The 26,516-nt window shown below is 41.5% G+C and overlaps 1 protein-coding gene and 1 long non-coding RNA gene across 4 annotated transcripts; one reads left to right on the forward strand and one right to left on the reverse strand.

The window, feature by feature from the left end:
- Window positions 1–753: 753 nt before the first annotated feature.
- On the reverse strand, window positions 754–13,585 carry LOC121544965 (kunitz-type protease inhibitor 1). Of its 3 annotated transcripts, none has more exons than XM_041855241.2 (11): window positions 13,186–13,585; window positions 9,458–9,920; window positions 8,570–8,727; window positions 8,207–8,348; window positions 5,353–5,523; window positions 5,201–5,251; window positions 2,724–2,852; window positions 2,467–2,517; window positions 2,140–2,310; window positions 1,887–1,946; window positions 754–1,503 (listed from the first exon to the last, which is right to left on the reverse strand). In XM_041855241.2, exons 2-11 carry the CDS (start codon window positions 9,864–9,866, stop codon window positions 1,313–1,315), a joined length of 1,533 nt encoding a protein of 510 aa, XP_041711175.1. In that variant the 5' UTR covers window positions 9,867–9,920; window positions 13,186–13,585; the 3' UTR covers window positions 754–1,312. The 3 variants fall into 3 exon arrangements, with proteins under 3 accessions (XP_041711175.1, XP_041711174.1, XP_041711176.1); XM_041855240.2 differs by lacking the exon at window positions 13,186–13,585 and adding an exon at window positions 10,298–10,651; XM_041855242.2 differs by lacking the exon at window positions 13,186–13,585 and adding an exon at window positions 10,207–10,280.
- LOC121544967 lies at window positions 12,237–21,669 on the forward strand. The gene is made up of 4 exons (XR_005996171.2): window positions 12,237–12,346; window positions 13,617–13,822; window positions 13,927–14,035; window positions 19,874–21,669. It is a non-coding gene; the product is annotated as an uncharacterized LOC121544967 (long non-coding RNA).
- Window positions 21,670–26,516: the final 4,847 nt, after the last annotated feature.

Below are 26,516 nucleotides of genomic sequence, written 5' to 3' on the forward strand. Positions count from 1 at the left end.
AGTCACATTTTGAAGAATTGCTGCCACTTTTTCTTTCTGGAGTGGTGTCAAGCTCTAATAAAATGAAATAAAAAAACTCATAGGCCTACATTACAACATCAACAAGGTAAAGCTCTTATCAAACAAAGAGGCCTGTATTTGTGGACAATAAAACAGACTATACTCCTACACAAAAACCCTCCAAGGTTCACATACAGTGCCTTGCAAAAGTATTCTTCACATTTTATTGTGTTAAAATGGGATTAAAATGGATTGAATTGTACTTTTTTTGTCAACAATATACACATTAATATTAATTAATAAAAAATTCAATAACTAAAATATAGTCGCTGCATAAGTATTCAGCCCCTTCGTTTAGGAAAGCCTAAATTAGTTCAGGAGTAAAATTAGGCTTAGCAAATCACAAAAAGTTACATGGACTCTGTGTGAAATAATAGGGGTTGACATGATTTTTTATGGCTAACCCTTCCTCTGTCCCCCATACATACAACATCTGTAAGGTCCCGCAGTCAAGTATTGAATTTCAAGCACAGATTAAACTACAAAGACCAGAGAGCTTTTCGAAAGCCTCATAAAAAAATTGCAGTGATTAGTAGATGGGTAACAATAACAAATCAGACATTGAATATCTCTTTACGCATGGTCTAGTTAATAATTATGTATTAAACCACCCAGACACCTCAAAGATAGTCATCCTTCTGAACTGAGCTGCAGGACAGGTGATTTTAAAACAGCTAAAGAGTTCAATGGCTGTGATGGGAGAGAACTGAGGATGGATCAACAACATTGTAGTGACTCCACAATAATGACCTAAATGACAGTGAAAATAACATAAATATACCAAATAAAAATACTCCAAACATGCATCTTGTATGCAACAAGGCACTAAAGTAATAATGCAAAAAAACATGGCAAAGGAATACACTTTTTGGCCTAAATGTAAAGCCCTATGTTTGGGGCAAATCCAACAAAACATATCACTAAGTAACTAACTGCCTCCTTATCTTCAAGCATGGTGGTGGCTGCATCATGGTATGGGCATGCTTGACATTGATTGACATCAAAGTGTAAAAGTTACAGTTTTGACTTAACTCTGCTTGAAATACTATGGCAACACTGGAAAATGCTGTCTAGCCATGATCCCCAACATCTTGACAGAGCTTGAAGAATTATTAAAATAATAATAAGTGAAGAAATCAAAGGGGTCTGTGAATACTTTTGTAAGGCACTGTAAAATACAATTTAAATATGCATCTATTGATCTGACTTCATGTAACGCTAATGGCTGACCTGTGGGGTCAGAGATTAGGGGTCAGATGGGCTTGGTGGTGCTGTTGTAGACAAGACGCTCAGTGTCCTCCATGGTGTGGATCTGGGTGCCGTTGACGGGTACCCGCTGGCGCTGAGGCTGCTTCTTCTTCTTGCCCTTCATGATGCAGTAAGATAGAACGACCAGCAGTATGATGATGGCTAGGCCAAGCAGTATGGCTATTGCTATGATGCCTGACAGGGATGGGCATGAAGTCACACACACACCAGTAAGTCAATAAATATATAAAAAGAAGCCTGCATGTGCAGGGCAGCAAAAGCTGGACAACAGACACGATCAATCATGTGCAACATTCATGGTGTCTGAATTAAGTGAAGAGAATGGGCAGGGAAGCAGACAGCTTCATCATCACCACAAGATTTTTGTGACCAGCTTTGAGCCCCAGGGCCCTTAAAATTGATGGGGTGGAAGAATTGGATTTAAAAAGGAGTATTGTCAGGGTGTCTTTTCCATGGACTTCTAAAGGAGCGCAATTCATTCTGAGGGACAAAAGGCTCCATCTTCACTTTTATGAGGAAACTACAGAAGAAATGCAGAATAAGGAGGAGATAATTACCTATCTGGCCTTGAGTGTCCTGGTATTCAAAGGACTCCTTTCTCTCAAAGATGTCCTTTTCTGAACACATAGTAAGGATAACAGACAAGCAAGTTAGTATACACAGCTACAGTATTCTTGATACACAATGTATGGGTGCTGAAATGGGAGTACAGCTCTCAAACATTCCCTTCAGTTGTCATCATTATGGTCTCAAAGGGTAATAAAACAGTACAGTTGAAAGTGTTGTAATGGCTACAGCACGCAAACCCACCTGTTACCAGTTTGCAGGTCGTCATACAAGTATCTTCAGTGTCAAATCTGTTGTCATTTCCGTCGCAGCCGCCATAGTTGAAACGGAAACACTTCTCGTAGAGAGGGTTGTAGTACCACTTGGTAAAACTGTCCCGACAGTTTCCCGTTTTGGGGTGCTCTGTGCAGCGAACTGTGGTTGAAAGAATATGTGTGAGAGATAAATCAGTGTTAGTAAGGAGAGTAAGAGCAGAGCTAGGCACCATAGGTGACCAGTTAACTCAACAACAATATCCTAGATGGATCCTATTACTGTGAACATGTCTCAAAACAGTAACACTCAAATAACCTTTCTGTTCATCCAAAGGAATTTGCAGTAGAATCCGGAACTTGTCGTTCACTGGTGAAAGGAAGAAAACAAGAGTTTAGCAACTTCACATGTCAACAAACAATGAGCAGCCCAGCAGTATCACTTCATGGCTGCACTGGTAATGTAAGGTCACTGGTAATGTAAGGTCAGTGGTAATGTAAGGTCAGTGGTAAGGTAAGGCCAGTGCAGTGTTATGTAAATTAGGGTCGGTTTGCATAGCCATAGCCTGCACTCACAGTATTCGCAGCTCTCCTCGTCTGAGCCGTCGCTGCACTGCTGCTCCTTGTCACACTCCAGGCCTTGGTCAAGGCAGCAGCCGTTGGCACAGGTGAACTGGCCTGACCCACAGGGGACCCCACACACCTCTAAACACAACAACACAGTTGAACAGAACAGGTGAGGTGAGAGTAACCTTTACTCAATACAGAGAAACATGACGTAGTGCACAGCTAACCCATGCAACCGATAAGTCTCAATGAACAGGTACATTCCCCTCCATGTGTATTTGGACAGTCAAGCTAAACATTTTTAATTTTGTGTCTATACTCCAGCGTTTTAGATTTGACATAGAATGTTTCATATCAGGCGACAGTACAGAATGTCACCTTTAATTCAAGGGTATTTTCATACATATCTGTTTTACCATTTAGAAATGAATGCACTTTATGTATCTAGTCCCCCCATTTGAAGATGTCATAAGTATTTGGACAAATTCACTTTTAGTGTATTAAAGTACAGGCAATAACTACATTAAGCTTGTGACTGTACAAACTTGTTGATTGCATTTGCGGTTTGTTTTGAATTATGTTTTGCCCAATAGGAACTGAATGGTGAATAATGTATTGTGCCATTTTGGAGTCACTTTTATTGTAAGTAAGAATATAAGATGTTTCTGAACACTTCTACATTCATGTGGATGCTACCATGACTATGGATAATATTGAATGAATCATGAATAATGATGACAGAAGGTTACAGAGGCACAAAGATCATACCCACCCACCCCCCCAAAAGAAAGGTTACCTCCCCTGTTACTGGTAATGGTGAGAGATTAGCATGTTTTGTTGTAGCCTCTGAACGGCATCTCACTCATCATTATTCATGATTCATTCATTATTTTTCTTCATCATGGCATTATCAGGATTAATTTAGAAGTGTTCAGAAACATCTTATCTACTCACTTAGAAAGAAAATTACTCCAGTCATCATCATTCACCATTCAGTTACTACTGGGCAAAAAATAACCCAAAACACAACCAAAACAATCTGCAAAAGCATCCAACACGTTTGTAGAATCACAAGCTTGATGTAGTCATTGCATGCAATATGGGACCAAATACTCAACTTTTGACTACTTTGATACACTATAAGCAAATTTGTCCAAATACTTATTACTTCTTCACATGGGGGGGACTAGATACACAAAGTGCTTTCATTTCTAAACGGTAAAACAGATCTGTATGAAAATACTCCCCAAAACATTCCCATCGATCTACACAACCTACTCCACATTTTCAAAGTGAAATTTGGTTGGGAATCATTGATGGATGGCAATATTCAAACCTTGTCTCAGATTTGATTTTTTAAACAGATTTCAGTCGGGACGGAGACTGGACCATTCAGGAACACTCAACACCTGCTGGAAATCCATTCTGGTGTGTCTTTAGCATTACAATTTCTGTAATTGACCTGCAGAAAAATCTCAGGGACTCTCAGCTTTGCGCCTTTCATTTTTATTTTGATCCTAACAAACTCCCCAGTCCCTGCCGGTGACGAGCATACCCATAACATGATGCTGCCACCACAATACTTGAAAATACAAAGGGATCAGCCACATTGCATTCACTCTACATGACTGGCCTGTATGATAAAGTGAGAAGAAGGAAGACTGTGTTAATCATCTATTCTGTTTGCAACAAGGCCGTTAAGTAATACTGCAAGACAACATGGCAAAGACATTTATTTTTGGCCTAAATTAAAAATGACAGGTTTGGGTCAAATCCAACAGAGTGAAACCGCTGTATTTTCAAGTATTGTGGTGGCAGCATCATGTTATGGGTATGCTTGTCATCGGCAGGAACTGGGGGGTTTGTCAGGATCAAAATAAATATGAAAAGAGCAAAGCCCAGGTAAAAAGTTAAAGGAAAACCTGCCTCAGAGTTTTATTTCAGCTAGACAATTACACACCATAATGGCTTTCCAAAAGGTGTTGAGTGTTCCTGAGTGGTCTAGGCTCAGTCCTGACTTAAATTTGCTTTAAAAGCAGAGACAAGGTTTGAATATTGCTGTCCATCAATGATTCCCAAACAAATTTACTGAGCTTGAAACATTGGACATATGTTGCCCTAAGACTTGTGCAAAGTTCATGGAATATTATTCCAAATGATTCACAGCTGTAATGGCTGCCAAAGGTGCTTAGACCAAGTATTAACTCTGGGGTGTGAAGACATACGCAATCAAGACATATTTTTTATTATTGTTTAATTAATGTTTTACTAATGTTCTATAACTTAGAAAATGTGGAGTACGTTGTGTCGATCTGTAGGGAAAACATTATTTATTTTATTTTAAGGCAGCAAAATTTGAAGGCGAGGGGTGTGTAGACATTCACTAGGCACTGCATGTGTCAATGAGTGTGGGAGGCATAGCCAAAAGGTATACAGCTCTTTTCCATACATCTGAGGACATTCAATGAAATGTGGGTTAGTCTTACCTCTAGGGGCTGGAAGTGGCCCACTTCTACCACTGCCAACGCTGGGCATAACTACATGAAAGGAAATGCCAATCAATTAACAAATCAATCAACAAATCAATCTTCTGCAAAACCAACTGTTCTTAGAGAGGCAAGAGGGATCTGTACAGTACCTGAAACACCATCACAGGCGTTGGTACACTCCTGGAGGGAGAGGTAGTTGTTGAGGTTCTCTCTGCAGCCCCCGAACAGAAACTCCTCACACTTCTCTGAGGCAGCATTGTAGTGCCAGCGGGGGAAGGACCCACGACAGGGACCCACCTTCTTGGGGACCAGGCAGTGATCTGGAGGATAAAGCATCAGAGAGAGGGGACACTGGTGATTAGATATAACATGATGTAATAAAACACACAATATAACACACACAAATGTCATGTGATTGTAATTTTATGCTGTGGTTGAGTTGTGGAAGCTCAGACGAAAACGTGTAATATTGGACACAATATGGGGCAAAAGTTGCTTATGAACTGCTTATTACATTGCTTATAAACTGCTTATTAGTACTTATAACCTGCTTATTACAGTGATTATAACCTGCTTATTACAGTGATTATAAACTGCTTATTACAGTGCTTATAAACTGCTTATTACATAATTTTGCTTAAAGGCTCAGCTCATAGCTCCAAACAGCTCATTACTTCTCGTTACATAGCAGTTTATAAACAGACCTTCAAATAAACTTAACAAAATGGTGTAGAGCAAGTCACTGTGATTGGGGGGGGATACATTTGGATGTATCTTGGAAGAAAGCAGACATGACTGATATAACACAGACAGGGGAAGTGGTTCCTCTTGTGCAACGCCAAGCTGTACACCACACAACAAGCTAGTTGATGCATGTTATCAGGACAACCAACCTGCATACTTTTTAAAAAACATTTTATATGAGTCATTACATTACATTACATTGCACAGCCATTCCGTCATTACAATACGAAGGAAAGTTAATTGATGCATTAAGAATAACATTATAGGTAGAGAACCATGTGTACCACAGTCAATGGAAAACTCAAATAGCTATTCACAGTATACATATCATTTTGCTGAGAGGGGAGGGTTATCAGGGTATCTTTAATTATGATTCTTCTAGCATTTCTAATTGTGATTCGTCCAGCATTGAGGCAGGCAGCCATTTAGGTATAAATGTATTGTGGTGGCTCACATCAGGGGTCACTGGTATGCCTTGGTCCTTTCAACAGAGGAACATTCCTCACACCATTCAGAGTAGTGACTTGTTAATGGGTAACTGAATCAGTCTGCTAAGACTGTGAGAGAGACCAACATGCTCCAAAATATATAACATGATGTTATAAATAACATCAAAGTGTTTGAGTATCAAAGAGTCTGTCTTTATCAAGACGGTAACAGAGTTTGCTTGTGTTTGTGAAACCCAAGCTCAAACCAGACAGACAGGTTTTAAAAAGGGAGGGGAGTGAAGGGAAAAAATGCCAACCCCAGCTATCCTCACTTCCTGTTTCTGCTGAACGTCCAGGAAGTGTCTATCCATTCCATATACACACTCTCACGTTACTGGGTAGGGCAGAGAAAACCCCTCCATTGTCTGATTCCTAAATATTCCCTGTTAATCTATAATGAGCAGCCAGGCAACACTGTTGATCTACCAAGTATAAGCTAGTATGATAATGAGTTGTCATCCTGTTATGACCTAATACCGTCATTCATGGAGGACATATCAGTTTTTCTGTCAAATAATATAATAATAATAATAATAATAATAATAATAATAATAATAATATGTCAAACTCACAGCCAATGAGGAAACAAGTACTAGGAAAATAACAACGCTAAGCTGTTGTAAGTAGCGCTTGAGCCCACATATAGATGTCTAAGCCGAGTCAAATCTACTTATGAATGTGCTTTTTTAAATCTGGAAATCTAGATTTTGTTCTACGGGAATCAGATGAGCTTGCCTGGTCAGGTCTATTTGTCATTTTAATATGCATACATCCTGTCACGTTGTCATGAAAAGTTGATGATTATGATTAAGTCTTGTCGTAATAAACTCAAATTAAACCAGTACAACCAGTACAAAGTAATCAACAAGCGTTTGAAAGCCATACAAATGATTTATGAACTTAACAACATGCCACCTATACTTGTAATGGGATAGTTCTTCTTCACAGCAAAATGCAAACTGCAAAGACAGTTTCCTCGATTTGAAGAAAAAATATAATTTCAAAGTCATTCCTTATATTGCATTCACTTGCATTATGTGTTCAGTGTCAAATATAGCCAGAAGGGCATCAGTCCTTCTCACCTTAAGGACATAGTTTATCATAGTGTCCACAGTGTACCTACTCTAAACACATGACAGATCACTGATGTAGGCCACATTAAAGACATAAACAAATAGAGGAGAGTTGTGAGTCATGTCTGGTATGACACGACGTGAGTCAGGGACAAAACATGACTACTCAGAAACTACATGCCTATTCATCTTTAAAACATGCACGCAATCAAACTTTACCTTAATGTTGCGTATATTCAGCAGAATTAAATGCAGAAGCAGATTGACTGACTGTTAGAAGTGATGTGATCAACACAATAATGTCATAGGGTAAACCAACAGTGAATAATAAAAGAAGACATTATGACATTAAAATGGAGGAGCATAGCCAGGCAGTCAAGCAGGTGAAATTTGACTTTGCATAAGTGAAACTTCAATGGTTACAGTTAACTTATACAGGGATCTATGTGGTTTTCACCTCATGCTGACACGAACATGCAATCACACATATAACAACATCAAAGAGGAAACAACAGTTTCTCTGCAATGAGAAATCATTTTCACTTTAGTTTGATTTCCTACACAGGCAACTTACTGTGTAGAAGTGCATTGAAATTCAATATACAGTGTGAATTTCCCTTCACCCTCAACACAATTGTGTTACAATGTGTAGCTAGGTGAGTTTCACAGGTGTTTCGCATAGACTGTAGCATACTTACGCTCAGACTGCTCAGGGGTGAGCACCAGGACGGTGATCTGGGTTTGGTCGGACTGCCCGCTGGAGTCTGTGACGGTCAGCTGGAACTTGTACACCCCAGACGTCAGTTTGGACACAATTACTTGGTCACTGAATGTAGTTTTCTAGGAGACAAGGAAAGAAAATGTTTAAATTTGTTGTCTTGTATGGCCGAACTTTGGAAATGGAGTAGCTTTCATTGTGATTCTCCGGTGTTCTGAGAGTGACCTGTCCATCTCATGTACTCTTACACAGTCAGAGACCAATCTATGATCAGATAAACACCCAAAACATCCCAATAATGACTGACCTGTGCCCCCTGATGTCCCCAGTCATCATCACTCACCTCTATGACAGCGGAAGAGTTGCCTGACACTAGGTGCCACTGGTACGTGACAATCTTGTGGTCGTCCTTGCTCTCAATGCCATTCAGAGTCAAACTTTCCTGGGGCTGCACCACTCTGTCCGGACCTCCATTGGCCACTGGAGGATGGTCCTCTTCATCTGAAAGTTGAATACAGCCTTCATCAAATGTTCAATACAACAACATATTCATACTGAAAATACATGCAGCTTTAAGATAATCTGTTATGTAAGAAACCGTTGTGCAAAGAGTAAACACATATTATGGCTGGTTCAAGTTTGACTAGACTGAACTTTAATGGCATTTGAATGGTTTTGAGTGTCAACACAACAGATGACAACCAAAAAGTAGGGTCAGCAAATCCATCAGTTTGGTGGTGCTCATGCACAATTAACAACTACATCCTGTTGACATTCAATATTCACTCTTGAGTCAGGTCAGAGTGCAATCCATTACTTCACCCACAGCACAATACCAATCTCCCCTGTAAGACACTTTCTCAGCAGCAATGAAGTGAAAACAAAAACCTAAGACTGTGACAAGGGGCCATATAATGAGCCATGACGTGTGTGGACATGCTGGGTAATGCTCTACTCTAAGGCGGTGGTTTCATCTCCTCTGGAGATAAGAGGCTTGGCTGTTGTGACTCAATCCACAAAGACAGTCCATGTCCAGGGGGTTGCTTTCTCGGCTCATAATAATATTCAGTAGCCAAATGGTATAATGTGTGTTCAGGTTACTTTAGAAGGCAGTTCATTGTCAACATGAAGTTCATTATGGACATGCCCAACCCTAAATATATGAGTAGACTCAATTAGTTAATTTGATGAGTGTCTATGTTGTGATGTGTGAGAGTGATACCCATCTTACCTGGGAGGCCATTTGTTACCAGATCACTTCCATACACAGAGTCTATGATGTAGTTCAGGAATCCCTTCTTCCTGACAAATCGGCAGACGTAGGTCTTCTTGTATAGACAGTCAAAGAGAAAGCATGACTTGATCATGCCCTCATCTGCCCCATTCTCCATGAAAGCGACATTACACCTGGGGTCTTTGCAGCAGGAGTGTATACAGTCCTTCGTGCGCTCAACTTTCGTTGAAGAGATGAAAGTCGCACCGTCTTTGACCGACTCATTGGTGTCGAGAACGAAATCGTCTCTGCCCTTTTTGAAATTGTCCAAACATTGTTCCCCGAATGCCTGGGCCTCCGCGTGCCCCAGGAAAATAATACAAAACACCGAAGCGCCCAATAACAATCCAATTTGGAGAGGGGTCATTCTACAAGACAGTCCAGGAAAACAATTTTACACAAATACAATCCAGCGGACAATCTGAAAACAGAGAGATATAAGTAACTTAAAATACGTAACATATAACATGGAATGCCTTGTGATTAAATATAAAGAATGTATTAAAGTAGTCGTAACATGATCTAAATAAGATACACAAAAAACCATATACACACACGCATACATACATAAATACATACACTATATATATATATATATATATAACACACACAATCATTTATAGACAAACTTTCAGGACTTTTGTCAGCCGCAGTCTCTCTCTCTCATCCAACTGATTTCAAAGGTCTATGAATTACGTCAAAAATACCAAATAAATAATCCAAGATCCAACTCTTCTGTAACTTTATAGATCCATATTTCTTCAAAAACAACACTATGAGTTAACAAAAATGTGTCACCTGTAAATTCTCTATCTGTCGTCGATTATTCTATACAAACGATCGAAATCTTTCCATTTCACAGGTGTGTCTCGGTCTCTGTCGGGTAGCAGGGGTGTAATCATTAGTCCAAAACGTTTTGCAACGGAAACCGTTTACTCCAAACGGAAAATATTTTGGAACGAAAACGACACTTTCTATTGGACAAATTCAGGTAGGTCGCTGTCCATTTCGTTTCGTTTGGTTCTGTTGTGAATACACCCGTTACATAGAGGAAGTGAAATTCTACTCCCATCTACACCACACCAAAGATTATGGATTTAATGACAAGATACATGTCTCTTCGCCCTAACAATGGGAGTCGTTGTCCACAAAGCGGCACGGCGGGCTGTCAAGCTCCCGTTTAACCTTTCTTTGGATTGGTGGATAAATCTCATTAGTGTACATTTCTTTTGAATACTCGATGAGGGTTGTTGACGTCAACAGCCTGTATTCAATGGAGAGAGCTGCTATGCTACTAGCCTCATTTCATGAATATGCATAGCCATCTCGAGACAACTCCGATTTAAAGTGTTTTTTCTCAAAGTTAACGGGATGTCACGTGTCCTACTTATAACAGTACACTGCTAATAACTTTAGCATTACGAAACTTCTATTCGATCAAACAAACCTCACGTAGCAAATAAACTATTCATTATTTTGTTGGCCAACTTCGACACTCTCATTGCCCTCCTCCATACAAAAACTCCTTGCTTGGTGGGCGATACAACGAAAAAACGCCACCTGCTGGAGGGAGACAGATTTTCCGCCGAGAGGTGACCAAAGACGTGCACGTTGCTACACTCCGATTTCGAGTTGTGTGTCAAGGGAAGAGTAGAATACTTTTATAGAAAAGAAGAAAAAATATTCTTGAAATCTTTTGTTCACAATAGGCCTATGATAATTGATGGCTTTCATAATGGAGACCTGTCTTATTCAAATGACACAAGATGTGAACACAATAAGTGGTTGAGGGCTTCAAGGGTCCACCTGTAACCAAATACCCGAGACCCGATCCAGGACCTGAGTGGTCCGGATCCAGAATTCTAAATAATGTCACGGGTCTGGGTCGGATCTGATATGATTGTCACGGGTCTCGGGTATGTGTAATTTTAACTGACTTGTCTGGTAGGGCTGTACAGATCCAAACGTGACTGCTGCAGTTGAGAGAAATAGAGAAATTTGATCGTTTATGCTGCTGCTCTTGCTTTTCAGGAGAATGGAACCTGGCGCATGTAGCCTGTTGTTGGTCATAAATCATCAAAGCAGCAATTGAGTACCACAGTATGAGTCATAATACCCATAAAACCTAGCGGTAAAACCCGAAATGGTTCCAATCGTTTTTCCACCATTAATTTTTCCATAGAGGATTTTAGAACTACTTCATGTAAGGTCTGTGTTTTGTGTAGGCTTACCCTGGCTTGAAGTTTTTATAACCACTCAAATCTCTCTCGGACAAGGTAACTTTTATCAATATATTCGCTTGTAATTACCCCCCAAAAATGAAATGCTAATTAGCTGCTAATGTGGCGATCATACAGAACTACACATCCTGTTGCAAGCTTTGATGTAATCACTCAAGGCCCAGGGTGGGAATAACCTCCACATTTCTCCATGCAAACTCTCATCGACAAGTAGCAAGTAACCTAGCAATTCTTTTTTTAAATTACCCTGTTCTTTGTCGCAAACTAGCTAACCTTAGGTCTCTCAGTTGATCAGAAGCAAGGATGGTTCTGTGCTTTGTACCAGATTGTAACCACTACTCTGATAAGCACAGTGCATTTGATTGTTTTCAGACCTCTATAATCTCCCGAGTGGCGCAGTACTAGCTTTGCCACTAGAGATCCTGGTTCGAATCCAGGCTCGGTCGTAGCCGGCTGCGACCAGGAGACCCATTGTTTCCCATGGGGGGCCAGTATGAAAAAAATTAATAATAATAATGTATGCACTAACTGTAAGTCGCTCTGGATAAGAGCATCTGCTAAATGACTGAAATTTAAGCGAGAGGCGTCGCTGGAGCTGTGTAATAAGGTAAGCGCTGTTCTCAAGCTATTTTGGTTAGGTCAAAGATCTGTGGTTAGCCAGATACTTTTGAATATTTGCTAGATAACCACCGACTGTGAGCTAGCCAGCTAGTTAACGTTAGCTCACGGTTTGTGTAGTCAAACTAAGTTAGCTCACCAGGGCAGGGATATAGCTAGCTAAATATCGTCTGGTGGGCTAGCTAATTAGGCACCTTGGTTGGCTAGTTGGCTGCATTAGCAGGCTAACATTGCACCGTGGTGTAACGTTAGTCAGACTTTCCCGACAGGTGGTGGCATGCTAGCTAATGTGCCTAACGTTAGTGATTAGCGCTAACTAGCTAACGTTAAATATCCCTGTACTGGTGGACTAGCTAGCATGTCACCACCCGTGGGGTCTGGGGAAAAGTCTGACTACACGAACAATGAGCTAACGTAACTAGCTAGCTAAACGTTAGCTAAATATCTTTGCCCTTGTGGGCTAACATTGCCTAGCATGTCACCACGTGGAAAAGTGTGACTACACGAACGGTAAACTAACGTTAACTAGTTGGCTAGCTAGCTCACAAAGGACGTGGGCTCAATGTTTTCCCATAGAAAACACATTGTTTTGTTCCACGAGTGCATCTGTTGTACATTACTAATCAAATGACCTGTGAAGTCAGTTTTACATGTCAGCAGGGATGGAAATTAAGCTAGCCCAAGGCTAGTACTTTTCATACTGGGCTAGTAGACAATGTGCCAAACTAGCCTGATACAGCAGTGAAATGTGCCAAACTAGCCTGACACAGCAGTGACATTTTGCCTTTAAAAACATCGCATGCCACAGATTTAGGACCTGAATGTTACCCAGACTAGTAGAAATCGTGGTCTGCTGGCCAGTGCCCAAAATCCTTATGTTCCATCCAAGCATGTCAGTCTCTCTCAGAGGATACCCTGTTGGTCCTCCTCAGTGACCTCATGGCTGAGGGTTTTAACTTTCCTCTTGAGAATTAGAATCAGGTACAGTATAATAGCTCATCGCAATACTTCACCTCTTCGGGCAAATAGTACCCTAGACTGTCCTGATTGTCTAGTTGAGCATTCCAGATAATTCTTACATCCCAGCAGAAATGTCGCATCCACATAGTAGGATTTTAGATGTGCAGATAGACCAAAGCCCAGTCTATTTTACAGTTATTATAGTCAAGTCTGTGGGTTATGGTATTTTAATATAGATGTTACCATTTTAGTAATCAACATACCTAGCTATTAAAAGTAACTTTTATTTTGTCTTTCAGATGGGTGGACTGGAAACCCAGTGACAACACTGGGGTCTGCAGCTGCCATTTTCCGGTGGGAAAGAGAAATGGCCCTGTATTTACCAGAAAAGGTAGCGCATCCACCATGGCAGAAGAGGAAGATCCAGACTGTTGATTGGGAAACAAGAACTAACAATGAGGCATGAGGATTGGTTGTTGAGGGACCACTTGTCATATTGTCCAAGGTGGGTTTGAGTTATGATAAACAATGCATTTTCTGTACAGATAAAGATGGTGATACAGCATTGAAAAATACCTATCACTGACCAAATGTCTCTTTGTTTTCCAGTCCAATAGGAGTGCACCTCTCAGACCATCTGGTCCATGGACATCCTGTGCCAGTGTGATCCGAGCGGGAGCGTCCAGTTTTACAGCCCATCGAGCCTGTGGACGGACAGGTCAGTAACTCATCAAATATGATACAATATTGTGTAAAACATTGCATGCCCAAGATGGTGTAGCAGTGCGGTTGTGTACTATGTGTGTGTCCGTGTAAATAGCCAGTTTTTTGTATTTTTCGTACATATTTCCCTATCACTCTTTTCATCGTTCTACTAAATATACTTTCCTGCAACCCGCCTCACTCAATGTGGAAGGAATTCTATTATTGACTTACCTTTTATCTAGAATCTCCAGTTGAAACTAGCTAGCCAGCTAACTAGCTACTTGCTATTAGCCACCGTTAGCGGTTTTCACCCAGAACATCGGATTTTCTGCCGGAATAACTGAATCACTGGACATTAACACCGGATCGCAACTAGCTAGCCGCAACCGAATGGATGTTGCTGTTGGCTAATCACCACTGCCCCCGAAGCAAGCACCAGTTAGCCTTGAGCTAGCCTTGAGCCAGGTCCATATCCCGGCTATCTACCTCTCTGTCTACCGGACGGGAGTAGCCAGCTAACTAGCTACTTGCTATTAGCCAACGTTAGCGGTTTTTCACCATTGTCCGTGGCCTGCAATACCTACCAGCCTGCTCTAGCCTGGACTATTATCGACCAGTCTGCACTGTCTGTACAGCGCGTTATCGACCCAGAACATATAGTTTTTTCTGGAATCACTGAATCACTGGACCTTTAACTCCAGATCATCGCAACTAGCTAGCTGCAACCAAATGGATGTTGTTGTTGGCTAATCAGCCTTGAGCTAGCCTAAAGCCTATCTCCCGGCTATCTACCTCTCTGTCAACCGGACGGGACCTCCTAGAGTCGACACGGAGCCCCGCCGATCCATCACGACTGATCCATCTGCTCTCGGACTCACATTGCTGTTCACTGGACCTTATGATCACTCAGCTGCACAGCTGATGCCTGCTGGACTGTTCCTTTACACGGTACCCTGTCCTGTTTATCTGTTTAGCCTCAGCCCAAACTTTCATCGCCATTACCAATTGTTATCTTAGCTCTCTCGAATAACACCTGTGATTGCTTTATGCCTCTCTGCCATGTCAATATGCCTTGCCTATTGCTGTTCGAGTTAGTTCTTATTATACAATTTCACTGTAAAGCCCCAAGTCCCTCTCAAACTGCCTCAAATAGCTCCTTTGTTCCACTCCCCATACACGCGGAGACCGGCTCAATCGGTGCCTCCAGTGATGCTATCTCTTTCATTGTTACCCAACGCTTAGGTTTACCTCCACTGTACTCATATCCTTCCATATCCTTGTCTGTCCATAATCAGGGGCGGTGTGTTCATTAGGGCGATATGGGCGACGCACTGCCAAACGGGAAAAGGAAGGGATTTTTTTTCTAATCAATTATATCACGGCAACAGTAGTTATCAGTGTTCTAATCTAGACGTCTGATCTGCCACTAAATGTCCAATCAGGCTAAAGTCGTGCTTCAAATGGCCCCGCCCCTTTTGGGGCGATTTCAGTCAGGTTGAAAATCGCCCAGGGGTCTCTCATAGACTATCGTGTAAAATCTTTTTTTTTCAAATATCAGAGCTTTCAATACAATCTCTATGGGTTTCTGAGGGCTTGCACTTACGCGCTTTCGTCATACGTAACATAACCATGAACGTAACTAAGAAAAGAGCGGGTAGCAGCGTCAATCAATTCACGTACTACTATCAACATGGCTAGCGTTCAGTGCAACTCGATTGTCTCTTTGAAAGAAGTTCACATCAAAGACCATTCAAAACGAGCTACTGGAGTGTATGCTAGCGGTCATGAGGGAACATATTGTGGAGGAGGTGAAGTCGGCGAACTTCGTAGCTATCCAAGCTGACGAGACCACGGACGTTTCTACACAGACACAGCTGGTGCTTGTGCTGAGGTACATAGATAGCAACCACAAAGTGCAGGAGCGCTTTTTTGAGTTCCTTCCCATCTCGGAATCAACCTCAGTCTCAATCGCCAGTGTGCTTTTGGAGAGACTGAACAGTCTTTTTGCCGACGACATGAAAGTCAAACTGTGGTGCACTGGCACTGTACCAGGTTCTCATGAGCTACAACCTCCAGGAGACGTTCTCTGAGACTGTGACTCTGTTGAACATCCTCATAACTACTCCCATGACAACAGCTGAAGCTGAGAGATGTTTCTCAACTTTGACACGAGTTAAGACATTCCTGCGAAATTCAATGGGCCAGGAACGTCTGAATGCACTGGCCATGCTTTCCATGGAGAGGGAACTAGTCCTCAGCATGCCTGATTTCAATGAGAAAGTCATTGACCGCTTTGCTGCATTGAAAGAGAGAAGGGAACAGTTTCAGTACAAGTAATGTAGCCTCTCTCTCTCTTTGTCCCTCCCTGTCTGTCTCTTTAACACACACACGCCCAAATCAGTTCACAGTTGATGTTGTTTAAAATAGTTATTTTTCATTTAAAAAAAGTAAAATAAAATAATCTGTTCATGTTCATTTTTACAAATCTATACAATTGGCCAGAATATGGTTGTTCATATTTACAAATCTATACAATTGGCCAGAATATGGTTGTTCATTTTTACAAAGCCATACAGATAGCTGTGTTTACCTTTTCTAGAAATTATTTTCAAATTCTGTTTTCAGGCAAAATGTCTATCACTGTTCATTTTCACAAATCTATACAAGAGGGCAGAATATGGAAGTCTATAAAAATTTCTTATTACCAATAACTTGCATCAATGTTTTCAGTAGCCTCTATCAAAAGCTCCTGCTTGCTTGTTGTGAATTATGCTCAGGTGCACATATTTCCAATTCAACCATGAGGCAAAAAATGTGGTAAAAGCTCTTGTTGATCCTGCAATCTGAACAAATACCAAGATGCTGTATTTTCAGCTGATATTTCATTTGTTTATGGAAATGCATATTGTTTATGCAGTGTTGAGGAATGTGAAAGAACACCCTTGATTATTTTTACTGTGATAACTTATTTTGCTTTTGTAAGCCAACACTTTTGAGATCAGTCAATAAATGCTTCTGGCATTGACTTATATGCTGCCCCTGTCTTCATGTTGTTGCTGGACATATCTTTTTTAAAATGTGTGTAGGTCACCTAAATCATCAGAAAAATTGCCCCCCCTGAGAATTTTTTCAGGAGCCGCCACTGTCCATAATGCCCTGAATCTATTCTACAACGCCCGGAAATCTGCCCTCTTTACTCTCTGTACCCAACGCACTAGAAGACCAGTTCTTAAAGCCTTAAGCCGTATCCTTTATTCTAGTCCTCCTCTGTCCCTCTGGTGATGTAGAGGTTAACCCAGGCCCTGTAGCCCCCAGTATCACTCCTACTCCCCAGGAGCTATCATTTGTTTACTTCTGTAACCATAAAAGCATTGTTTTTTTGCATGTTAACATCAGAAGCCTCCTCCCTAAGTTTGAGTTATTCACTGCGTTAGCACACTCCGCCAACCCTGATGTTCTAGCAGTGTCTGAATCCTGGCTTAGGAAGGCCACCAAAAACTCAGAAATGTCCATCCCCAACTACAACATTTTCAGTCTAGATAGAACTGCCAAAGGGGTTGGAGTTGCAATCTACTGTAGAGATAGCCTGCAGAGCTCTATCATACTATCCAGGTCTGTGCCCAAACAGTTTGAGCTCCTACTTCTAAAAATCCACCTTTCCAGAAATAAGTCTCTCACTGTTGCCACTTGCTACAGACCCCCCTCAGCCCCCAGCTGTGCCCTGGACACCATATGTGAATTGATTTCTCCCCATCTATCCGCAGAGTTTGTACTGCTTGGTGACCTAAACTGGGATATGCTTAACACCCCGGCCATCCTACAATCCAAACTAGATGCCCTCAATCTCACACAAATTATCAAGGAACCTACCAGGTACAACCCTAAATCCGTAAACATGGGCACCCTTATAGATATCATCCTGACTAACTTACCCTCTAAATACACCTCCGCTGTCTTCAACCAGGATCTCAGCGATCACTGCCTTATTGCCTACGTCCGTAACAGGTCCGCGGTCAAACGACCACCCCTCATCACCATCAAACGCTCACTAAAACACTAGTGAGCAGGCCTTCCTAATTGACCTGGCCCAGGTATCCTGGATGGATATCGATCTCATTCCGTCAGTAGAGGATGCCTGGTTGTTCTTTAAAAGTGCTTTCCTCTCAATCTTAAATAAGCATGCCCCATTCAAAAAATGCAGAACTAAGAACAGATATAGCCCCTGGTTCTCCTCAGACTTGACTGCCCTTGACCAGCACAAAAACATCCTGTGGCGTACTGCATTAGCATCGAATAGCCCCCGCGATATGCAACTTTTCAGGGAAGTTAGGAACCAATATACACAAGCAGTTAGGAAAGCAAAGGCTAGCTTTTTCAAACAGAAATTTGCATCCTGTAGCACTAACTCCAAAAACTTTTGGGACACTGTAAATAATCGAGAATTTCAACAAGCATTTTGCTACGGCTGGCCATGCTTTCCACCTGACTACCACTACCCCGGTCACCAGCAGACTAAATAGCCTTGGTTTCCCAAATGACTGCCTTGCCTGGTTCACCAACTACTTCTCAGATAGAGTTCAATGTGTCAAATCGGAGGGCCTGTTGTCTGGACCTATGGCAGTCTCTATGGGGGTACCACAGGGTTCAATTCTTGGGCCGACTCTTTTCTCTGTGTATATCAATGATGTCGCTCTTGCTGCTGGTGATTCTCAGATCCACCTCTACGCAGACGACACCATTTTGTATATATCTGGCCCTTCATTGGACACTGTGTTAACAAACCTCCAAACGAGCTTCAACGCCATACAACACTCCTTCCGTAGCCTCCAACTGCTCTTAAACACTAGTAAAACTAAATGCATGCTCTTCAACCGAACGCTGATTGCACCCGCCCACCCGACTACAATCACTACTCTCGGCGGGTCTGTCCTAGAGTATGTGGACAACTACAAATACCTAGGTGTCTGGTTAGACTGTAAACTCTCCTTCCAGACTCACATTAAGCATCTCCAATCCAAAGTTAGATCTAGAATTGGCTTCCTATTTCGCAAACAAAGCCTCCTTCACTCATGCTGCCAAACATGCCCTCGTAAAGCTGACTATCCTACCGATCCTTGACTTCGGCGATGTCATTTACAAAATAGCCTCCAACACTCTACTCAGCAAATTGGATGTAGTCTATCACAGTGCCATCCGTTTTGTCACCAAAGCCCCATATACTACCCACCATTGTGACCTGTACGCTCTTGTTGGCTGGCCCTCACTACATATTCGTCGCCAAACCCACTGGCTCCAGGTCATCTATAAATCACTGCTAGGTAAATCCCCGTCTTATTTTAGCTCACTGGTCACCATAGTATGCGCTCCAGCAGGTATATCTCACTGGTCATCCCCAAAGCCAACACCTCCTTTGGCCGCCATTCCTTCCAGTTCTCTGCTGCCAATGACTGGAACAAACTGCAAAAATCTCTGAAGCTGGAGACTCTTATCTCCCTCACTAACTTTAAGCATCAGTTGTCAGAGCACCTTACCGATCACTGCACCTGTACACAGCCCATCTGAAATTAGCCCACCCAACTACCTCATCCCCATATTGTTATTTATTTTGCTCATTTGCACCCCAGTATCTCTATTTGCACATTATCTCTTACACATCTATCATTCCAGTGTTAATACTAATTATAATTATTTTGCACTATGGCCTATTTATTGCCTTACCTCCATAACTTGCTACATTTGCACACACTGTATATATATTTTCTGTTGTATTTTTGACTTTATGTTTTGTTTTACCCCATATGTAACTCTGTGTTGTTGTGTTTATCGCACTGCTTTGCTTTATCTTGGCTAGGTTGCAGTTATAAATGAGAACTTGTTCTCAACTGGCTTACCTGGTTAAATAAAGGTGGAAAAAAAAGAAGAGAAGCCGTGCCAGATCAACACCACTCTCAGCAAGAAGATCTGCTGGAAGAGATGAACTCTCGCTCACTCTGGGGGTAAGAGATAATTTAAACATCACAGATATAAATTCCCACAGTGCCCATGATAAAATGCAATATGAATTGTGTTGTACTTCTGAATGAAACTGTGAGGAGATGCACTCAGACCAGCCTTTGTTATTGAACTTACGTTAACTACATTACTTTAGTTGGCTGCTTTGAGCAAGACTTGAATGTAATATAACCTATTCTATGAGCCTATTGTTTGTGTATGATCTTTATTAATTGTTCACTTGTTTTTCAACAATGTCAAGTACAGGCAGGGATGACTGGGGCCTTCAGCAAGTAAGACACAGGATAAAAAATAATTTAAACATCACAGATATAAATTCCCACTGTGCCCATGATAAAGTTAACTACGTAAATGTAAATTACTTTAGTTGGCTGCTTTGAGCAAAGCTTGTATGTAATATAACCTATTCTGGGAGCCTAGTGTGTATGAATTATGTGGAATATTTCTGGACCATTGGCTTCCCTTAAAACAGGTACTAGCAGGAGGAGCAATATGAGTGTCAGAGGTCGTCACGCTGTATGGTGATGGAGGCTTTGGTGGTCCACACAACGAAGAAGCAGGTGTTCCTTCTAGTGATGTGGAGCTGACCTTTGACCTGGTGCCAGTAAGGGAGGTCTTCACGGAGGTGTTAAGACCCTCCCTCCTTAATATAGAAATCCTTTGACTTCTCTGCCTCTTCAATGGTAAGGTCCCTTGCACCATAGTGTGACGACCCTCCCACTCTGTCTGCCAAATTCTTTCTCTCTGCTCTTGTTTTCCTTAATAGGATGTCGGTGGGCGGAGCTGGGAGGGTCGTCAGAGAAATGGGACACACCTGGGCTCGGGTGTGTCCCGGAGATAAATACAACTCCCCCCCATACACCGGGGAGACTCTTGGTTGTGGCATTTTGGGGCTTCTTTGTGTTCATTTGTTTTGGCACCTCTAAACACCCCTCATTATCACTATCTATGCACGCATCCATTCACTTACACTACTGACTACACACCATTGTTACTTGGATATAGTTTACTTTATTGTTATTTATATGTTTGTTTCTTTTTCTCCGTGTTGTCTCCCTCTTTGTTACGGGCTACAAGCCGTTTCGTAACAATAGGGACCTTGACCTCCACCACTGCTATGGTGCCCACCAGGAGGCACCCAGGATCCCCGACCCAAAGCCCCGACTCCTGCACATCCATCCCTGTAGCCATTTTGAATGCTTTGATGCCCTCCTCTTCGTTATCTGTGCCCCACTTTAGAGACAACACCCCATCCAACGACTGATCTGAGGACCCTTTTTAGCAGCGGATGGCCCTAACCACTGTTCCATAATTGCTGACCGTCAACCTTCCTCTCCTCATGGTGTGCCAGTTGGGGAAGGATATTAAGTGCCACATGCCTTTCAATGCATGACTTTGAACACCTTGAAATGCATTTGTTGTAAGAAACGTGATATATAAATATAGTTTGATTTGATTGATGACATTACAGCTGTAGAATATTTAATAAACTGTAGGTTTTCCATAAACTTTTAATTGATATTTTGGGATTTTATCACTTGACATCAATCATATAGTGGGAAGGATCTTATAAATCTAGACTGTGTGAATGCATGTACCATTCAGAATGAATAAATAAATACTATGCCTTTTGAAGATTTGTCTCTGGTCATGAAACTACAGTACAGGCTGAATGTCTAAACAAAGTCAATTCTGAATGGCAATAGATTTTTTTTAATTCATTCTCAATGACAACATTCTATAACTGAGTTATCACTCATCTAAGTAGTATCCGGGGTAATATGGTTAATGATTCTATAACTGATTAAGTAGCTCTCCTTGTAGAATGTTGACAGCAGTATATTACACATTGTATTGCTAAAATGCTCAAACTTAACTTACTAACTACACACTGACACAGGATCAACTTGATTAAATATACAGCAAGGAAAATAGTACTGTAAACTATATTACAGCATCACTGCTGTAAAGCAAAATAACAGTATTAAGCTGGCAACTGTGGTGCCAGTATAATGCTGTAAATTTACAGGGAAATACCTACAGTAATATACAATTATTTTACAGTACTAAGCAGCAATGCAGGTTGTCTTTAGAAGACATCTCCCTGAAATGTAATTTTGTGAGAAAAACAATACTTGTACAAATATATATATCTATTCAAATTCATAACATGAATTTCACATGAATTGCACTTTAACCACAAATATATTTAAGAAAAAAAACTCAAAACGGATCAATGAAAAATAGGAAAACAGTCGAACAGGGAGAAATGTTTACAAAAAAACTATAACAAGAACTGCTTGCCTGCCTGTCTGAGAGAGAAACGAGAGAGAGAGGGATGGATAGAGAGGAGCGAGCAGGACGAGACTGGAGCCAGAGAGGCATGCTACCGCAAGCCAACACAGGCTCTGGGATGGCACTAGCAGAGCATCTACTGCCCCATCCCTCATGGCAGGATTTCTGAGAGAATGAGAGATGCAAACAAGTCTCGAATTTGTCTTTGTGGCGTGCAAATTATCACCCCAATCTTCGAAACTCTGATCCTCCTTAGCTCTGATACGTCAAGTAGGACAGATGTGGAAATAGACAGAATAGAAAGAAAGCGATTGCTATTACTATTAATATTACTCGGTGGATAAAAAGGTAGATGACAACTGACAAATAAAGTTTATGTGTTCATCATGTCGTGACGTGACTTACAGTGGCTTGCGAAGGTATTCACCTCCTTTGGCATTTTTCCTATTTTGTTGCCTTACAACCTGGAATTAAAATGGATTTTTTTGGGGTTTGTATCATTTGATTTACACAACATGCCTACCACTTTGAAAATGCAAAATATTTTTTGTTGCGAAACAAACAAAAAATAAGACAAAAAAACTGAATACTTGAGCGTGCATAACTATTCACCCAACCCCAACCCCCCCAAAGTCAATTCTTTGTAGAGCCACCTTTTGCAGCAATTACAGCTTCAAGTCTCTTGGGGTATGTCTCTATAAGCTTGGCACATCTAGCCACTGGGATTTTTGCCTATTCTTCAAGGCAAAACTGCTCCAGCTCCATCAAGTTGGATAGGTTCCGCTGGTGTACAGCAATCTTTAAGTCACACCACAGATTCTCAATTGGATTGAGGTCTGGGCTTTGACTAGGCCATTCCAAGACATTTAAATGTTTCCCCTTAAACCACTCGAGTGTTGCTTTAGCAGTATGCTTAGGGTCATTGTCCTGCTGGAAGGTGAACCTCCGTCCCAGTCTCAAATCTCTGGAAGACTGAAACAGGTTTCCCTCATGAATTTCCCTGTATTTAGCGCCATCGATCATTCCTTCAATTCTGACCAGTTTCCCAGTCCCTGCCAAAGAAAAACATCCCCACACCATGATGCTGCCACCACCATGCTTCACTGTGGGGATGGTGTTCTCGGGGTGATGAGAGGTGTTGGGTTTGCGCCAGACATAGCGTTTTCCTTGATGGCCAAAAAGCTCAATTTTAGTCCTATCTGACCAGAGTACCTTCTTTCATATGTTTGGGGAGTCTCTCACATGGCTTTTGGCTAACACCAAACGTGTTTGCTTATTTCTTTCTTTAAGCGATGGCTTTTCTCTGGCCACTCTTCCATAAAGCCCAGCTCTGTGGAGTGTACGGGTTAAAGTGGTCTTATGGACAGATACTCCAATCTCTGCTGTGGAGCTTTGCAGCTCCTTCAGGGTTATCTTTGGTCTCTTTGTTGCCTCTCTGATTAATGCCCTCCTTGCCTGGTCCGTGAGTTTTGGTGGGCAGCCCTCTCTTGGCAGGTTTGATGTGGTGCCCCTGACATGTTTGGAGAGCTCCTTGGTCTTCATGGTGCCGCTTGCTTGGTGGTGCCCCTTGCTTAGTGGTGTTGCAGACTCTGGGACCTTTCAGAACAAATGTATATATACTGAGATAATGTGACAGATCATGTGACACTTAGATTGCACACAGGTGGACTTTATTTAACAAATGATGTTACTTCTGAAGGTTATTGGTTGCACCAGATCTTATTTAGGGGCTTCATAGCAAAGGGGGTGAATACATACAGTGGTGTGAAAAGTGTTTGCCCCCTTCCTGATTTGTTATTTGTTTGCATGTTTGTCACACTTAAATGTTTCAGATCATCAAACTAATTTAAATATTAGTCAAAGATAACACAAGTAAACACAAAATGCAGTTGGTTGTTATTATTAAGGGAAAACAAAATCCAAACCTACATGGCCCTGTGTGAAAAAGTGTTTGCCCCCCCTGTTATAACACAACTCAACTGTGGTTTATCACACCTGAGTTCAATTCCTCTAGCCACACCCAGGCCTGATTACTGCCACATCTGTTCTCAATCAAATCACTTAAATAGGACCTGCCTGACAAAGTGAAGTAGACCAAAAGATCCTCAAAAGCTAGACATCATGCCGAGATCCAAAGAAATTCAGGAACAAATGAGAAAGAAAGTAATTGAGATCCATCAAAAGGTTATAAAGCCATTTCTAAAGCTTTGGGACTCCAGCGAACAACAGTGAGAGCCATTATCCACAAATGGCGAAAACATGGAACAGTGGTGAACCTTCCCAGGAGTGGCCGGCCGACCAAAATTACCCCAAGAGCGCAGCGACGACTCATCCAAGAGGTCACAAAAACCCCACAACAACATCCAAAGAGCTGCAGGCCTCACTTGCCTCAGTTAAGGTCAGTGTTCATGACTCCACCATAAGAAAGAGACTGGGCAAAAATGGCCTGCATGGCAGAGTTCCAAGACGAAAACCACTGCTGAGCAAAAATAACATTAAGGCTCGTCTCATTTTTGCCAGAAAACATCTTGATGATCCCCAAGACCTTTGGGGAAAATACTCTGTGGACTGATGAGACAAAAGTTGAACTTTTTGGAAGGTGTGTGTCCCATTACATCTGGCGTAAAAGTAACACCGCATTTCAGAAAAAGAACATCATACCAACAGTAAAATATGGTGGTGGTAGTGTGATGGTCTGGGCCTGTTTTGCTGCTTCAGGACCTGGAAGAGATGCTGTGATAAATGGAACCATGAATTCTGCTGTCTACCAAAAAATCCTGAAGGAGAATGTCCGGCCATCTGTTCGTGACCTCAAGCTGAAGCGAACTTGGGTTCTGCAGCAGGACAATGATTCAAAACACACCAGCAAGTCCACCTCTGAATGTCTGAAGAAAAACAAAATGAAGACTTTGGAGTGGCCTAGTCAAAGTCATGACCTGAATCCTATTGAGATGCTGTGGCATGACCTAAAAAAGGCAGTTCATGCTCGAAAACCCTCCAATGTGGCTGAATTACAACAATTCTGCAAAGATGAGTGGGCCAAAATTCCTCCACAGCGCTGTAAAAGACTCATTGCAAGTTATCGCAAACGCTTGATTGCAGTTGTTGCTGTTATTAGGTTGTAGGGGGCAATCACTTTTTCACACAGGGCCATGTGGGTTTGGATTTTGTTTTCCCTTAATAACAACAACCTTCATTTCAAAACTGCATTTTGTGTTTACTTGTGTTATCTTTGACTAATATTTAATTTGTTTGATGATCTGAAACATTTTAGTGTGACAAACATGCAAACAAATAAGAAATCAGGAAGGGGAAAAACACTTTTTCACACCACTGTATGCACGCACCACTTTTCTGTTTATTTATTGTTTATAATTTTTTGAAACTAATTATTTTTTTCACTTCACCAATTTGGACTATTTTGTGTATGTCCGTTACATGAAATCCAAATAAAAATCCATTTAAATTACAGGTTGTAATGCAACAAAGTAGGAAAAACGCCAAGGGGGTTAAATGCTTTTGCAAGGCACTGTAGCTAAAGTTATTGTGCTGGCTGGCAACAGCATTTTGTCTTGCATCTTTAAGTAGAACAAGGCTGAGTTACTCAATAAAGCCCCCTGGTCAACTACATCTTCTTTATCAAAAGGTGCATCTGTGAGTGTGACAGTCTCATCATCTACTGTGTTTTCTTCATTTTGTCTGACATGACTGTGATCTGTAACCGGCTCCTTATGCTTTCTGCTCAGATGGTAGTTAAAAGATTACCTGACCCGGAAATATCTGGAGCAGCCTCTATAGGGACAAGACACCTTTTTCCCATCTCTGATATGCCATCTCAAATGAGCACACAAAACTGAAAAAATAGGGTTCTGAAATGAGCATCCCTGAACCTGGCAGGCCATGGGAATTCCCCTTGAGTCGTTTTATGACGCCTATATACATGGGATTTAAAAGCAGAGAAGTTCTTAAAAATGGAAGGGCACTCCTCTACCCCACAAGCAAAACTGTAGTTTGCCACATTTCTATGTTTTTTTTGCATGAGTAATGAATGCTTTAATATTTAGGCAACAGAAATTGCAGGATTTACACCTGTACATTCCCAATAAAGCTACTTCCAGCTACCAGCCAGCCTGTAATATGAAAATTACACTACCCCCAGCCACAAAATTGCATGCACACACCTGAAG

This window comes from Coregonus clupeaformis, chromosome 29 (assembly GCF_020615455.1).
Source record: "Coregonus clupeaformis isolate EN_2021a chromosome 29, ASM2061545v1, whole genome shotgun sequence".
Classification (NCBI taxonomy): Eukaryota; Metazoa; Chordata; class Actinopteri; order Salmoniformes; family Salmonidae; genus Coregonus; species Coregonus clupeaformis.

Bases quoted from the DNA above. Each gene is read 5' to 3' on its own strand.
- LOC121544965 (XM_041855241.2), bottom strand. From the start codon at position 9,866: ATGACCCCTCTCCAAATTGGATTGTTATTGGGCGCTTCGGTGTTTTGT. The intron at 8,728-9,457 runs GTAAGATGGGTA...TTCAACTTTCAG, and splicing joins GGTAACAAATGGCCTCCCAG to ATGAAGAGGACCATCCTCCA. The intron at 8,349-8,569 runs GTGAGTGATGAT...CTTGTCTCCTAG, and splicing joins ACTCTTCCGCTGTCATAGAG to AAAACTACATTCAGTGACCA.